We start from the raw sequence: 17,457 nt of genomic DNA on the forward strand, positions 1-17,457 counted from the left end.
TCAAGGGCCTGCTGGACGGCTTTGTCCTGCATCGGGTTGTTGGACAGCCTGTTTATGCTGGCCGCCAGTCTGGGTGGCAACACCATCCCAGTTGTTGGGGGCGCTGCATATCGCCCCACTACACCCAGTAGCTCTTCTTCCGGCACGCCCGGCATGCTGACGGTATCCTCCGCCTGCCCTTGAGATAGGCCAGCCCAGTCCTGGCCTCCCTTACTGCCCTCGAACATAGAGGGTACAGAAGGGTGTGGAGAGGAGGAGGCCAAAGCCCGTCCTCCTGGGAGATGCGTAGCCTGCATCTCCTCGTTGATCATTCGCTCAAGGAGCTGCCTCATGCAGCTTATCCGAGCGTCTCCCCTTTTCGGTGGGGGAGAGAGTTCCCGTTCCTCCGATTCATCGGAGGACACCGGCCGGTCGGTCTTATGAGTCGCCTTCCTCCCAGTGCGGGGCGTTGATATCTGCAGCACTGGGGGCGGCTCGGTGTCGGGAGAGCGGGAGCGTTGAAACGACTCCTCCGCTGCGAGAGGCTGCCGCCCAGCTATGGACCCCTCCTCGGGTGGAGTTGGGCAGGCAGTCCTCCTGGCTGGTCGCTTCCTAGAGGCCATTATTTCCCTGGAGCGACTCTGTAACAAAAAAGGCACTTACCTGAGGTCTTGTCTTTATGCTGCAGCTGGAGAGCCTGGCTCCAGCTGCTGCCGCTGTTGCACTGCTGACGTAATGTCGCGCCTGCGCGCTGGGTGGGTTCTTCACGTAGTCACTCACGTGACTCCGAAGTAAAATCTCCATTATGAGTTGCTTTTAAAGTTTGCTTTTAAAGTTCTGAGAATGTGATAGTCTTCATGATTTCATGCCTTTTAAAGTGCAGAACTGTTGTCATTTCCCTAAATGCTATGTTAATTTTGACAAAGTACAGTACTGTTTTATCTCAGGATAAAAATGCAGCTCAAAGCTTGGGGAGATTTTCTTTAAATTTACAGCAAATCCTGTAAAGAAATATATGGATTGTGGGTAGTCTTCAGGAGCGGTTCCCAATTTCAGTCTTGGGCCATGTGTAACGTTGCTACCCACCTCCTTAAACTCCAGCAAGAAACCTTCTGGACTGGGAAGTTTGTTTTCCTTAAATGCTATTATCTTGCTTATTGGGCGAGTCCCTGTCCTTGACTCAGATTCAGCTTCCTCAGTAGGTTCAGCTGCTTCTAATATAAACATTGAGGCAAAGTAATCACCCTATAAGTCCACTACTTCCTTATTTTTCTTTGAAATTTCATCATTATTCATTTCTAATGGAACAGCATTTCTTTTGATTATCCTTTCTCACGGCTCCTCTCTAAAATAGCTGTAGATCTTCATATAGCTTTCAAATTCTGTTTAACAGAGGCAAGTGCAATGACAAACACTAATAGGAAATTGGAGTGTGTCAGCAGGCTCAGGAGTGAAACGTGGCAGGGCAGGAGACCGTTGCATTTTGGCCGAAATATTGATGTCCAATCAGTTTGGGGGCTAGCAAGAAGAAGATATTGTGATGGGCCAAAATTGTAATAAGTTAGCATTTGGAATCATTTGGTGTAGTCGCCTTGCTTATCAAAGTTCAAGCCATCATACTTTCTAACTGTTCCAGATCAAGAAAACTGTGGAATATAGACACAAAAAGCTGGAGTAACTCAGCAGGTCAGATTCCATTTCTGATGAAAAAGAATAGGTGACGTTTTGGGTCGAGACCCTTCTGTTCCTTCTATTCCTTTTGTTGAGAGATGCTGTCTGACCCGCTGAGTTACTCCAGCTTTTTGTGTCTATCTTTGGTTTTAACCAACATTGCAGTTTCTTCCTTAACAATCTGTGGAATAGGTTCAGTCAGATGGAATGAGAAAGCCACAATTTCTGGAATTTAATTGATGAGACTTTAATGTGCAAATATATTTCAATAGCTAAGCTTTAGATTCAATATTGCTGAATATTCAAGTGTTGACTATTTAAAATATTAATCATTGATCAAATCTGGGAATTCAAGATTGGTGTAGGGTTGAAGCTGTAGGTGGAGGTAAATTATCTCTCTTGGGGGAAGCCAGGGAAAATATCAGGAGGCAAATCATTGCAAAAGATGGAGAAATGTCGAAAGTTACTTTCCCACTACAAAACAGGTGGAATCAACTGAAACAGATGAGTAGGTTTGGTGAGGAATGGTTGCAGAGCCAATACGGATAACTAGAAGGGGAGGCACGGAAAGCTGTGATCAAATTGAATTGAGGAACAGGATGACCTTGAGTTCTTGAGTTCTTAAATAAGTCTAAACCATTTTATCGCCTTAGTTCCAGTTGCTTTTTTTTAAAAAAATGATATTGAAAAAATGTTGGAACCCCCCAGGCTGGCTCCACTGCTCTGGTTTTACGTGAAATGTTAATGTGAAAATGTAGCATAGGGTAAACTAATTGTAACATTGGAGCAAAGGAATATGTTGAACAGTCTGCTGCAGGTTTAATTTTCTAATCTCAAAAACAAAATGCTAGTAATACCTAAGGTGTCCCTGAGTGACTTTAGGAGAAGACATGATGGGCACTGGTAATGGTGAGTTAATCAGTAGCCCTCATTTCCCTGCTTGGCTGCATCTCCCAACCAATTTGGCTCTGAGTTTCATTTTTCTGCCAATGTGTCGGCCAACAACCTAAATAGTGATATTAAAATGTTTGTGCGTGTCAAGCATCTCCACCTAGAATCTCACCTTTGCCCACTTACCTCCTTATATTTTTCCCAAATGTTCACATCTGTGCCGTTTCTCTCGTTTCTTGTTCCGTGTGCAGTTATCTGAATTGTTTTCATTGTCTCTAACCCTATTCCACCCTCTTGTCCGCCCACCTTAATCTAAACAGTGACCGCGATACATGTCTGACAGGACCAAGATTTGAACGAGGATGTTGAAAACAAAACAAAAGCCATTGATTCCCATCAAGTCCAAAAAATTAAATAAACCCACTGGGGCCTGGATCACAGAAATATCCTTGTTGTCTTAAACTAACTTGATTTAGCTTGCACCACAAAATAAACTACAATTTGTTTTAAGCTTTTAAGATGACGCTGACGGAGGATATTTGCCGATCAGCTCCCAGGGGAGTAGCTCTCTGCCCAATTGTCCTTTTACTTAATCTTAGCATTAACCTACACTAAGGGGTAATTTGCAAAATCTAATTAACCTAGCTGTGAGGGATAATGGGAGTATCTGGCCAAGGAGAAAACATCCGGACTCTGTGGAGGCAACACAGAGGTTGGGAGTGAGCCCGGATCTCTGCAGCTCTGAGGCAGCAGCACCTTCTGGAGGACCAGCCTGTATCCCTGGGACACCCATGCACGTCCACGGATAGTGGAACTCTCCTCAGCAGAAATGTTGGGGGAAAAGACATGTGAATGGAACAGATGAAAGCAGAATCTTCACTCCCCCGCCCCCTCCCCACCCTTCCTTTCCATCTTATTTTGAGCCCTTATTACATTAAAACTGTTTTTAAAAATAGTGTAAAATGCTGCATTGTAATTCAACTTTACAGCAAGAACATTTACTGTAAATATAAAGTTTGTTTTGGTTGGGATCCATAACAAGTTTACTCTCCTGTTTCCTCCAGTGTCCCTTTATCTCCCCCCCCCCCCCCCCCCCCCCCAACCCCCCCCTACTGTCACACTTTTTTTTGGTTTATAATGTGCTTTGCGTAAAGTGTACTAAAAAGATGTGTGTCTGATAATGTGACCAGTCTTGTGATATCCTGTTAAATATTCCCTGTGACCAGTTTTAAGATGCCTAATACAATGTTTGTAAAAAGTGTTGCTGTGTTGCATGTTAATCATGTTCTTTTTTTTGTATGTCTCCCTTCCCAATAGGTGGTACAGGTATTTTTATGTCATGAATTCTTTTCATCCTCCATTCAAATTCTTGCAAAATTGTGTTTATCACCATACATGTATTAAATTTGTTTTTTACGGGGCAAAAGGTACAGCATATACTTCAAATAATTTGTATTTAATTGGCACTTATTAAGTTGGTATCCTTTATATTATTTTGTAGTTCTTGCTACTTTTGAATGTAAAATGTTTCTCCACCAGTCACATTCGGGGTGATTGACCTTCATTATAACCTATAGTTTGAACCATATCCTTTTTATTTTGCTTTTGCACTTCCTCCCCTTTCACCTTAACCCACATACATGTTGATTGGGGCAATGAACTTGGAACACTTTTTTGCACCAAAGTTAAAGTTAAATCTAGACAAAAGAAAACACAATCCCAGTTTTGTGGAAAGAAAATGAAAGTTTAATAACTTTGCAATCCGGAACCACAAATGAAATACTGGCTCATTATGCCACCTCCCTATAATATTGCCTCACCTCCCCTTATTGCACACGAACCAAAGATTATTGTAACTGTTCTTCAGTAAAACTTTTTCTTGATGAAATGGTATGGTGCTAAATGCATAATCAGTTAATTGAATTTCAGATTGGTTCTGGGGCTCTCATCTCTCTTAATAGTCTATTGCTGGCTTTCTGCACAACTGAAAGGCTGTTCAGTTAATACTGCATGACCTTGGATGTCTCAATACAGATGCCAGGACACTATAGCTCAAGGCAATTGCATTTAGAAACAAATGTTATCGGTGGAACCTATTGCAGACGCAGCTCACTCGCTCTAATTGCCCCAGTACTGGGAGAGGAAAGATCTGATCCAGCCCCCACATCCGTGTACCCACAAGTGTAAGTTGAAGAATGGGTATGGGGGTAGCAGTGTATCTGCCAGCATTCTGCTCTCTGCAACTGGCTACAAGGGAGAGAAAATAAATGTCATTGTTTATTTTCCCCATGCAGCAAAGATGAACTTCCCAACAATAAAAATACTTGCACGTTGTCTATGTTGGATTCACCTGAGACTGTGTCTTGAGCAGATGGTCACCTCTGTTTGAACTCTTAACATAAAGCCATTAATATAGGAATGGCATTAACATCAACTACATCCCGTGGCACCAGAATCACGACTGCTGTGGAACTGTTTGCTACCTTGCTCCGTTTTGGAACCTGAATCTTTGCACCCCTACCAAGCCTGTAGAATCACAGCAACCTGCTGGGATGAAATCTAGTCACACCTTGTTTGACTTTGAATGCTGATCAATAATTGTTGACTCACAGGGTTCAGACCCAACTACTCCTTGTTCAGGTGAAAAACGCTCCATTCTGCTGTGAGTAGTTCTGTAATTCAAGCAGAATTCTGGCAGCTATTTGGACCAATTACCATTTGATAGATTTGTTTGTTCAACATCAATCTAGTTTCTCCACGATGTTTAGATTTTTGACATTAATTCATTTATTTTTATTATGATCTGATTGGCATTTCTCAGTAAGCTGTGGAGAATTTAAAAATCCATAATCCAATAAATAAATGTTCTCAAATATAAAAAGGCTTCAAAAGCTGCTCATAAGTTTATTTTCAAAATCTAAATCTGTATTGAGACACCTTTCAGGATCCGCAACATCTCGAGAAATTGCTAAGTGATACCATTATATCTTATGCAGTATTATTCATGAACAGAACCTTAAGTTATTTTGCTTGTCAATGTGAGTCTACATATAAACAATATGCAGTGATGCTGTGGAAATATCTACACAATACCTGAAATTTAGGGCAACGTTACTTTTTTTGTGCTGTCAATTGGCCGTCGTAATTGGGCAGGGAAGCCGTTTGCCTTCTGGTTTGGCCATTGGTCTTTTGTGTGGAGTTTTATTGCAGGCAATCCCTTCGTTTCCAATGTTTACATAAGCCAATTGTGTTTACCGCATTGTGTAAAGCTGGCATTTCCCTCGAACTAACCAGTGGAAAGAGCACCACAGGTTAATAATCATATAGAGCCTGATTTACAATTAGGCATTGGATTGGTACATTGCAGGAGAGGAATTAGACTTGTGACTAGGCTCAGAAAGTGTCACCCTACAGCCTACTTTGCCTCTTCTTTTCCCCCATTAACTCCTGACTCTTATCTCTGCAGTTACAATGCCTTCTACAATAATATTTTGAAATCTTCTCAAGGATATCAATTGCCACCTTCGGAAAGCACCCCAGAAAAGGTGTAAACATAAACATTTTCATTCAAAGAAATAACAGGCACAGGCCATTTGGCTCCTTGAGTCTGCTTTGTCATTCAGTAAGATTATGACGGATCTAATCTAATCTTGACCTTGACTCTATTTTCTTGTTTTAAGTCTTGATTTCCCCACTAGTCCAAAATCTGCCGATCTCAATTTGAATGTATGCAACGACGCAGCCTCTGCCGCTGCCCAGAATAAAGAATTTTCAAAGAATTTGAAGCGTGCTGAGGGAAGAAGTTTCTCATCTTCTCTTTAAATGTAGTCATTCAACCTATGTATGTCCACGAAGGAAAACTTCCTTCCAACATATACCTGTCAAGCCTCTCAAATGTCATGTTTCAATCTAGTTCTTCTAAAAGCGAATGTTTGTCCAACCTGAACAATCATTCTACATAAGATAGCCCTATGGTCCCAGCAATCAACACAATGACCCTTCTCTGCAATGCAAGTAGATATCCCTCAGTAAGAAATACCACTGTACTGCTGTAGCAGGACTTCCCTACCTTTGTGCTCTTCCCCACTATTCTATTTGTCTTCCTAATAAGTTGCTACACCTGCATGCTAACTTTCTATTTAATTGCGAAGACACCCAGTTCCCTCTCCAGCAATAGTTCTCTCTATATTCGCTTTTATATTAAAGCAGATAACCTTGCATTTCCCCCACCATTTGCCACATATAACCTATTCACAAGATAAACACAAAATGCTGAATTAACTCAGCGGGACAGGCAGCATCTCTGAAGAGAAGAACGGGCTTGGTCTTGGTCTATTCACAGCTCTGAGACCTCTCTTGTCCTTTGCATGACTTGCTTTGTGCCAATGTTTGCGTCACCAGAACATTTTCCCAGAGTAAGCTTGGTCCCTTCATGCACCATTACTGTAGACTAAATCATTGAGGCTTTAGCACTGATCCCAGCAACATCCAACTAGTTGTAGAGAATGATAACACGACTATAAAAATGTTAAAAACCCATGTTTTAGACCCTCATTTGTGGAGTTGCATTACTGTCCAGTGTAAAAACTCCCTGTCCAATCAGCCGTGATTTAATTGAATGGTGGAATGGAGTTAAAGGGCCTATGTTGATGCCTCACTGATTATAGAACCCAAGATCCTTCAGACATTAACAAAAGTTCAGCATGTAGTCAGTTTGAAGATCATTTGGGATTCCTCCTCATCCTTTCATTTGCAGTCTAAAGAGAAACACCCTTTCATTAAATTGTTAATCAGACTCGTATCCTGCAATTTGCTGGATGGTCCCATAAGAATTAGACTGCAAAATGTTTGAAGTTCTGGCTATACACGCCTTCACATTTGTAAAGTGTACTGTGTTCACACTGATCCAAATGTGCAGTTCCACTGATGGCAGCTCACTCCTACCTTCGAATGGTTCACACGAGGATGTTTCAGGTGGGGAGACAGAAATCCATCTGAATTTGGAAATTCCCAGAACAGATTAAATTTCAGTGTTGAACTTTTAAGAACAAAATTATTTTTGACAAAACATTATTTTTATCTGAAACTGTCCTGTCGCGTATAAACTACCCATGCTGTTTTGTTCTGAAATTGCTCCTTTGATGTGGAGAACCTGGCCCTCCATTGTTAATATGCAGACTCAAGTCCTTTTGATTCTGATGCTGAGATTAACGGCTACCAAATTGTCACAGCCTCATTGCTACTGGGATGAGAGCAGTTTCCCCTTTTGAATGCTGTTCTTTACTGCATGGATTGAGCTTGTGCTGGTTTTGATGGCTTTGCTTTTAGTTACTAATGCCCAGTTGTTTTCCCTCCCCCGTGGTGTATGGTACTGGGGTTATATCATAGCTCTTCATACAGATACAGCAACGGGACTACTGATTCGAAGCATTCATTTGGTAACGCAGAGATTGAACTCCCAGTGGAGACAAGATATGAGCATCTCACTGGCAGCACTTGAATTACTCTCTGGGCTGGCCAAGGTATTGTAACATTAACATTTCTTGCAATGTGCACAATGTATTTAAATGTGTAAACAGTTGGTTTTCAAGTTTCAACAATGATTCACAGACTGACTGAATCTGGACAATTTTGGCCTCGTCCATTAAACATTTTGCTATCAAGGTTTTCTGTGTTCAAGCAGCCTGCTCCCGGTCTGGAAAAGCTGAAATAAAACTAAAATGCTGGAAATGAACCAATTTTAAGGAAAGTTGAAATAAAACACAACACTGGAAAGATCACCAGTAAGGCAGCATCCATGGAGCAAGGAAAAAAGGCCAAGGTTCCTTAGAGATTGCAACATCATGCTGGAATAAAGAGTTCAATGAGGTGGTACTTGTGGTATTTTGTTGGTTAAGTTCCTTCACGTCCTTGGTCAGATAAGTTTCCATTGGATAGCAATAACTAATGAAACCGGTACTATTTGGCAAATGCATGAAGGTATTGCAGGATAGACTGAGCGAGCGCACTCAAGTGCTGAAAGACAAGAACCTCGACAGAGGACTGTGAACTAGGGAAGTTTTTTCTTCCTCTCCTCAATTTCATTCCCTACATTAGAAAAAAACAAAACAGACTGGGTACAAAACATAAAGGCATGGCTTGGTGCCATTGCCATGCAGTGTTAACACTAGACATATGTGTCCCCTTTAAAACCAACCAATTTAAATTCCTACACTCACTGTTGAATTTAAGATATCTTACACAAACTGTTTTTGTTTTATGGATATCTTGGTATCTTGATCTGAACTTTGGGGTACGGTGCTAGGTTACTGAAGATATTGCTGGCCGATCAAAATAAGAAACAGTAATTGGAACTGGGAAAACCACCAGCAGTTTGCTTCATTCTTGAACTTGCAGTGGCTCACCTTACATAATGCAAACCCGACGTGATCAAGAGCTGCTTTCACCTATGTTAGCCACAAATGTTCACCCACTCCCCAAACATTTAAATGAGCCTTGCTGTAATTATAAAATGCTCAGATTGTAATAGTTCCCACAACACTTCCTGAAGGTCAGTTCAACAGCATGCTGGGAGTATGAATTGGTGCAGGCGGCTTTGCACAGCTGCACGCAATTCGCAGGGTAACTGCATGTCGCATGTAAAGACGCCTTTGTATAATGTAGAGTGGGCTGCATGTGATATTTTTAGTTTTCTAGGAACTTGAACCCATGTGTGTTATTTGTGCGAGTTTGCTAACTTTTTGTGGTTTATTTCAGTATGACACAGGTGCACAACTGAGAAGTGTTTGACAGTTCTAGTGGTCAATTATTTGATGTTTTTAAGACTAGCACACCACCACTCAATGTCAGGCCAGCAACTGAAAACAAACAGATTGGTGTCCATGCGACCATACAATTGAAATCCAGGGAGGTTTTGTGGCCTTTCATGTCAATAGTGAGCTCTGAACTGCACGTCTGCGGTAATCTGCTGACTTGATGGCCAAAGCTGCAAGTGTGGAGCTAAAACTTAACGTTTCACTACGCGTTTAAAAGGATTTAGATAGGTACATAGTTAGGAAAGTTTCATAGGGATCTCGGCCAAACATGGGCAAATGGAACTGGCTTAGGAAGGCACCTTGGTTGGCATGATAGGTTGGGCTGAAGGGCTGTATAACATTCTAACTCTAAGCTTCAGCGGTGTCATTTCCACCACCCTTCTTGCCTTCCATTTCAGTGGAGCATCCAGAATAGTTACTAACTGTTTGCTTTGTAAAACAGGTGAAGGTGAGTGTGGACTCGTCAGACCGCAAGCGTGCGGTCAGTTCTGTGTGCAGCTACATAGTTTACCAGTGTAGCCGGCCTGCTCCGTTTCATTCCCGAGACCTGCACTCCATGATCGTGGCAGCCTTCCAGTGTCTCTGCGTCTGGCTTACAGAACATCCAGACATGCTCAACGAAAAGGTACTTTTGACATCGAGCATGAATGACCTATTACCTTAATTGTTTGGTAACATTTTGCACTCTCAGGTCAGGTCGGGGAGGAGTTTTCCCCCCCCTCTTCTCCCCCCCCCCCTCTCCGCCACGGGTACCACGTAATCCCGTGCTACCTGCTCCATGGTTGGATAGTCGGCGACTAAACCGTCATTCCCCACCTGGTTTTCCAGGTGAGGAGGGGGCTGTGGGCCCCCAGCAGGACCAAACACAAGACCTGTCAAAGGGCAGATGAGCTTCTAGCGAGCCAACAGCCATCCATACTTCGGTAGAAGTTGCGCTCACTGTCATACATAGCGTTGTAAGGAATGATCTGGATGAGGGAATTGAAGGCAATATCTCCAAGTTTGCGGATGACACTAAGCTGGGGAGCAGTGTTAGCTGTGAGGAGGATGCTAGGATACTGCAAGGTGACTTGGATAGGCTGGGTGAGTGTGCAAATGTTTGGCAGATGCAGTATAATGTGGATAAATGTGAGGTTATCCATTTTGGTGGCAATAACAGGAAAGCAGACTATTATCTAAATGGTGGCCGACTAGGAAAAGGGGAGATGCAGCGAGACCTGGGTATCATGGTACACCAGTCATTGAAAGTAGGCATGCAGGTGCAGCAGGCAGTGAAGAAAGCGAATGGTATGTTAGATTTCATGGCAAAAGGATTTGAGTATAGGAGCAGGGAGGTTCTACTGCAGTTGTACAGGGTCTTGGTGAGACCACACCTGGAGTATTGCGTACAGTTTTGGGCTCCAAATCTGAGGAAGGACATTATTGCCATAGAGGGAGTGCAGAGAAGGTTCACCAGACTGATTCCTGGGATGTCAGGACTGTCTTATGAAGAAAGACTGGATAGACTTGGTTTATACTCTCTAGAATTTAGGAGATTGAGAGGGGATCTTATAGAAACTTACAAAATTCTTAAGGGGTTGGACAGGCTAGATGCAGGAAGATTGCTCCCGATGTTGGGGAAGTCCAGGACAAGGGGTCACAGCTTAAGGATAAGGGGAAAATCCTTTAAAACCGAGATGAGAAGAACTTTTTTCACACAGAGAGTGGTGAATCTCTGGAACTCTCTGCCACAGAGGGTAGTCGAGGCCAGTTCATTGGCTATATTTAAGAGGGAGTTAGATGTGGCCCTTGTGGCTAAGGGGATCAGAGGGTATGGAGAGAAGGCAGGTACGGGATACTGAGTTGGATGATCAGCCATGATCATATTGAATGGCGGTGCAGGCTCGAAGGGCCGAATGGCCTACTCCTGCACCTAATTTCTATGTTTCTATGATGATAAAGCACACAAACCAAAATCCTATACTTGCAGCGGCGGAAGTCCGCAGTAACTGGAGGACAGGTGTGTGGTGCGTCCGTCACCGTTCCTGTCGGAAACCAGCACCACTGCGTCTCTAATGTTTTAAATGATGATGAATGAAAGAATGAATGCACTGTAGATGTGTGGTTCTGTTGCATTTCCTTGACTCTGCCATTTAATATCAATTGGAAATAGTGGTGTTGGTGGCCGGCAAGAAGCAGTTTTGAGAGCTGATGTGTCTTACACCTGCTCTTAATTCATGTCTTCTGATTCAGAAAGAGCGTAATCAAAATTCCTGGCTCAAAGCTGTTTACTTGCTGGATCAAGCGGTGGAAGTATTGTTGCATGATTTGAACTTGAGTGGAGTTTGCTGTCTACTTCAGTCTAACGTCCTGTCTGCTTTCACAGGACTGCCTAATTGAGGTTCTGGAGATTGTAGAGTTGGGCATCTCAGGAAGCAAGTCAAAAACCAGTGATCAGGAGGTACGATACAAGGGAGACAAGGAGCTGAACCCTGCATCAATGCGAGTGAAGGATGCTGCAGAGGCCACACTTACTTGGTAAGAGGCAGAACTAACAGTTAACCTAGATTTCCTTCAATTTACCACACAATTTCCCATAACAACTTAACTAGCTTTGGAGGCTAAGAGCTAAAGGGTTGTGCAAAAATGCATAGTTATGAACATTATTAGTTATGCTCCCTTGGTGGAGTCGGTAAAATCTGGTAAATATGAACTTTGTTCACTCTGCTGCTTGATGTAGAATTATATACACAGGAAACCTGTTATGCATGTGGCTTTTTTTTCCAAATATGTACATTGGCTGTTATACTTGTTAATTCTCCTCCTCGCCAGCATAATGCAGTTGCTTGGAGCATTTCCCTCTCCCAGTGGGCCTGCCTCACCGTGCAGTCTTCTGAATGAAGAGACACTGATCAAATACTCCAGGCTGACTTCAACCAGCAAGAACCACTTCCGATACTTTGTCTTGGACAACAGCATCATCTTGGCAATGCTGGAACAACCCCTGGGCAATGACCAGAGTGAGTTCTAAATCTCTCGGGTCAAGTAATATTTGTGTTTATTTTGGGGTGGGAGCCAGAGGAGGAAGACGGGTTTCATCAAAGTTGATCAAGAAACAAAGTTTAAAGACTCGGTGAACCTAGCCCTGTACTACTATTCTTTGCACCCCAGCACTACTGCAAATTTTTCCTTTCAGACCATACACAACGTGCTGGAGAAACTCTGCGCTGGAGTAACTCAGCAGATCAGGCAGCATCTCTGGTGACAATGTAGAGGTGACGTTTCGGGTCAGGGTCCTTCAGCCTGAAAAAGGGTGCCGACCCGAAACATCATCCATCCTGTTTCTCCAGAGATGCTGCCTGACTCACTGAGTTACTCCAACACTCTGTGTCTATCCTTCCCCGATGTAGGTGTTCCTGAATGAGGGGAGAGGGGTCTGTGAATGCAGGGGATGGGGTTATTTTTTAAACATTGCAAATTTAAGCTGCGTTTCAGGCCTCTGAAAGCATTCTGTCTGCTTTTCCACCAGATCCTTGCCCCTCGGTCACTGTGCTTCTCCGGGGGATGTCTGGGAGGCATGCGTGGACCATGCAACTTCACCACCAGCCAAGGGGGTCGCGAGCAAACCAGAAGGTTGGAATTCAATGCCCTCCCTGCTCTATTATCCAAAGTAACAACGTCTAATTCTAGTAGCAACTTTGTCCAATAAATATTTATTAATATGAGAACTTTAATTTATGATGGAAACGCACAACAAATAAGTAGGTCCATAGGTATTAAACTTTTTAAAGCTTCACATGGTTGAATCACTGCGGGGCAAAAGGGAACATGTTGGAGAATGTATGCTGGAGCTGCCAACAAACACCAGCACATCCCCAACAGAGACATTCCATCAAGTAAGAGGTGCCTGCAGTATTTTTCACTTCCTGCTTGAATAGGTTTTTTTAACACTGCCATTGTAGCTGTGCTTTCACTTACTGATAGAAAGTGCTCAGAATAGTTGGTCATTCAACATCTGGAGTTGGGACTATGATTATGTTAAGCTAGAGCTGTTTACATCCCGGGCAGTTCAGCTTGACGCACAAGCTGAATAGTCGACATCAAGGCAACAAGGTGTGGCGTCAAGGAGCCTTACTAAATTAATAGCAGTGGGAATGCAGAAACTCTTCCCCTGACAAGTGAAGAGACGGCTGGGATTGTTGGAGATCAGTCTCCTTGGTCTTGTGATATTGCTTTATATGTTCCCCAGAACAGTGTCGTATGTCCAAGCATCTTCAACCTGTCTTGCATCATGAGGTCAGAATGTTCACTGCACAAGGTTCAGTTCTATTTCCAATTGTTTAGGTAATTAAATTGTCCATCCCTTGAAGCAACAAGATCTGGGCAACACTCTGTTATGGGTCAATACGTAGCAAGTACAATTGATGTTGCACAAGTGCATGAGAGATCATATCCATTTCTTGAACTTAACGACATTACTATCTTGGAAGGTTCCCCCCTCCCCCCCCTTCAACATTTTAGGGATCTCCATGAACCAGAAACGTGGATATTATGGCTTCAAGTGCTAGTTGTGTGAGAGTGACCTGGCTCCTGACTCTTCAGCATTAATAAATCATAAAACAGCAGCGTTTGCTCCAGGTAACGCAAATTCCACTTGTTAAAGCTGACTTTAGCATTCCGGCTCTCCATAAGATTCTGACTGATGAGGTAAGGATGCAAATGGGGACTTGGCAAATGTGTTAAATAATCACTAAATGTTTCCACAAAGTGTCGCACATGCCTGTTAAACATCAAATGTCTATCACAAAAAGCTGGAGTAACTCAGTGGGACAGGCAACATCTCTGGAGAGAAGGAATGGGTGACGATTCAGGTCGAGACTCTTCTTCGTCTTGCTCCTAGGGCACACTGCCAGTAGTTTTACCAGGAGGACTATTGTACTTCAAGAAAGCAGGAGATCTGGAGATGAGTAATAATTCCTGTCCTTTCCAGAAACAACACACACTGAGCACCTGAAGAAAGTTCAGAGCAAATCACACAATGTTAAAGCCCATGATGTATTTTTCATTGTTTTAAATATCTGTGAAGAGTGCAATGGAAAATGCCTTCTCATGGCAAAGTGTTCTGTGCTAAAAGAATGCCTTATGCAAAGAATATTCTTTAGTTATTCTGAAGGAAGCAGAGTACATGTAAATGTCATTTCCGGGTGCTGTGGGCAATGCGAAATTCAGCCACTTGGTCTGGGTTAACGTTAAGTGCCTGCTGATTTAGCAGTTCCCAACCATAATTGACCACATCCTTCCTGGCAGAGAGGTCTAATCACCCTGCCGCCCTGCTCCTGGCAATTTACCAGTATTCACTGCTGGAAAGTGGACATGGAAGATATATCGGGGCCTTGACTGTTTAACACCACACCTCCTAATAGCAGTTTAGCATTTTTAAGTATAGCCACACCCCAGCAGGATTTAGGACCAGCAGGGGGGAGGGTTGGGGTGGTGTGCAGGGGGATGTGCATGAGAAAGATGTGCTGTAACATAACTTCAATATCATCCACAGGCATTTGTCCCTGAGCCACACCCTCCTCCAAAGGGTAACATGGGGATCAAGTTCAATGTGAAACATCGGCCTTTCCCTGAGGAAGTGGACAAAATTCCATTTGTGAAAGCTGACCTTAGCATCCCAGATCTCCACGAGATTGTGACTGATCAGGTATGGTGCAAATAGAGGCTGGGCAGATGCATTAAACACTCACTAAATGTTTCCACAAAATGTCACATGTTCACTACATCAGCAATCCCTCGGCATCCTGCAGTTCTAGGGGAGCCAAGTATAGTCTACACACAAAACGTTGATGAATTCTTGAAGCAGTCATGTGTGCTAAAATTAAAGTACTCACCAGTTTAAAAGTATTGACTTGCAGAAAGTTCTTCTGTGTACTATTTTAAACGTTAGAGCTTATATTTGCTTCTGGATGGGAAAACTGTTCAGTTATTTTAAATCCTGCAATAATTTGGCCAAAAAATGAGGATTTCTTATTGCTTTGAAGAATTTTAAAATGAGTGTGTACTTTAGTCATCTGCTGAGCTGATATGTAGGAGTACGGTCCTAAGTCAGAGCAGTGAAACAGTGCTGCCATCGTGTGTCAGCAACTAGTAGAACATGGCAGTGTTCCACACTGTTCACACTGTAACGATATTCATCTCAACAAGCTCCTCGCATCTCTGGAGTTCATCAGTTCCACATCCACGGGTTGTGTTTAACGTTTACGTAAAGTCAGCCAACAAAACAGAAAAACACAATGAAGGTACACAAAAAAAATTTGATTCTCCGGCATCTGCAGTTCCTTCTTAAACACAGAAAAACACAATGATTTGGGTGATGTTGACAAAACCACATTTATTGCCAACCCTTGGGGATTGATTATTGATGTCACTCAGCTCACAGGCTGTTTCAGGGTATTGGGACAGTCATTTTATTTAGACCAAGGTTGTCTCGACCAAACTGAATAATTATGGTAAAGTACCCGCCCAAAGGAGATTGTGAATGAGGAGGAGTAATCTTCATTTACAACCCGTCTACTCTCTTGTAATTATCTCGGGTGTGTGTCACAGATTATCAAATACATGAAATTCAGTTTCACAACTGGGTTACTGGGTCCCAAACTAGAATGATTAAAGTGTGAAAGGAGCCCACACCAGCTCTCACTATTCCAGTCAATCCCATCCCACCCCACCCCCTGTTTCCTCCCTGCAGCATTTACCCAGTTCCCTTGTGAATTGCAACTGCTTCCATCACCCATTCAAGCAGTGCATTCCATGTGTTAGGGTATTCCAATACAGCATCAGGCTCTCCCACATGGCTTTCATCATTTCAAAGAGAGCATTCCCTCAGCAACTCCCTGGTTTACTCCTCCACCTCCACCAACCAATCCCCGGCTTAGTGTACTTTCCTATGCAACCCTTTTATTTCACCCCATAATCCAGGGAGCCAAGCAGTCCTTGCCAGTGAAACAGCAATTCACTTGCACTTCTTTTAGTTTACATGTTGCTCCATTAAAGTGGAGAAAACTAATGCTGATTGGGGGGCCGCTTTGCAGGACACAATCCTTGGTCTCAGGGATAACCCACCCAGAGAATGATATGAATCCTCCATTCCACTTCCACTCTGATCTTGTCTGCCTCCCTGCATGATTCCAATGAAACTGTAGGTAAGCTCAACAAACAGCACCTTGCCTTCTAATAAGCAGAGTTGTAGTTCTCGGGAGTCCAGTATTGATAACCAGTCTTTTATATTTCTGTTGAACTGAACTGGTCCATTTCTGCTATAAAACCACTCACCTAACATGCGCACAGTTTTTCTCTCTCCACAGATGCTGAGTGATCTGCAGAGTATTGCAGCATTTTCTCTAATTTTAGCTCTTCAGAAATTGCAATGCATGCGTCTCTCAGTTCCTGCACGCTGCGTTTTCCTTTCTCTATCTGCCCTCATTCATTTCCTCTATCCATACTCCTCCAGACAATCCACGATGATTCAGGAGAATTCATTCCCCTCTCATAGATGGCACCCAACACCATTATATCACGAGGTCTCCGCCCTATCATAGACATTCCCTTTATTCTACCCACCCCTCCTCTGTCTGCAACATGAATTGTATAATACTGAACTGTAATTAAACTTTTACAGATGGAAGTTCAACACGAGAAGCTGAAGAAGTTGATGGCCAATCAAATTCTCTATGAAAATGCGTTGGAAAAGAACAGTGAGGAGAGACTGTCGAAAACAATATTCCCTGATCCAGATACGGAGTGTTCTCCCCCTCCTCCAGCCCAGGAGTTCCAGACCGCTCGCCTTCTGCTCTCACACTTTGGCTTCCTTTCTCTGGAAGCCCTGAAGGTACAGAATTACTCCCCAGATCACTCCAAATTCTTCCATTCGTGCTTTGTGTTCACAGCTACTTTTTTCCAGATGCACTTTGTTTAGCTGCATGGTACAACAGATTCCACTTTGTATAACCATACTATAACTGAAGGCCATGGCTCTTAATATGGTCTTTCTCAATGATAAAATCATATCCTGTGGGGGGGTGGGGGGGGGGGGATGAGGCTGCCGAGGCAGATTTTCTTT

General features: G+C 43.1%; 1 protein-coding gene across 6 annotated transcripts in view; it reads left to right on the forward strand.

Annotated features, from left to right (window-relative positions):
• ralgapb (Ral GTPase activating protein non-catalytic subunit beta) overlaps nucleotides 1-17,457 on the forward strand; it is a 131,426-nt gene that overhangs the window by 78,756 nt on the left and 35,213 nt on the right. For 4 of the 6 annotated variants that reach the window (XM_055651956.1, XM_055651958.1, XM_055651962.1 and 1 more), the window contains 7 exons: nucleotides 7,930-8,063; nucleotides 9,799-9,981; nucleotides 11,722-11,873; nucleotides 12,168-12,355; nucleotides 12,865-12,968; nucleotides 14,890-15,042; nucleotides 17,017-17,226. In XM_055651956.1, coding sequence (XP_055507931.1) covers nucleotides 7,930-8,063; nucleotides 9,799-9,981; nucleotides 11,722-11,873; nucleotides 12,168-12,355; nucleotides 12,865-12,968; nucleotides 14,890-15,042; nucleotides 17,017-17,226 — 1,124 coding nt within the window. The remainder of the gene's footprint in view (nucleotides 1-7,929; nucleotides 8,064-9,798; nucleotides 9,982-11,721; nucleotides 11,874-12,167; nucleotides 12,356-12,864; nucleotides 12,969-14,889; nucleotides 15,043-17,016; nucleotides 17,227-17,457) is intronic. The other 2 variants (XM_055651957.1, XM_055651961.1) reach the window with 1 other exon arrangement.

Source organism: Leucoraja erinacea, chromosome 21, assembly GCF_028641065.1.
Source record: "Leucoraja erinacea ecotype New England chromosome 21, Leri_hhj_1, whole genome shotgun sequence".
NCBI lineage: Eukaryota > Metazoa > Chordata > Chondrichthyes > Rajiformes > Rajidae > Leucoraja > Leucoraja erinaceus.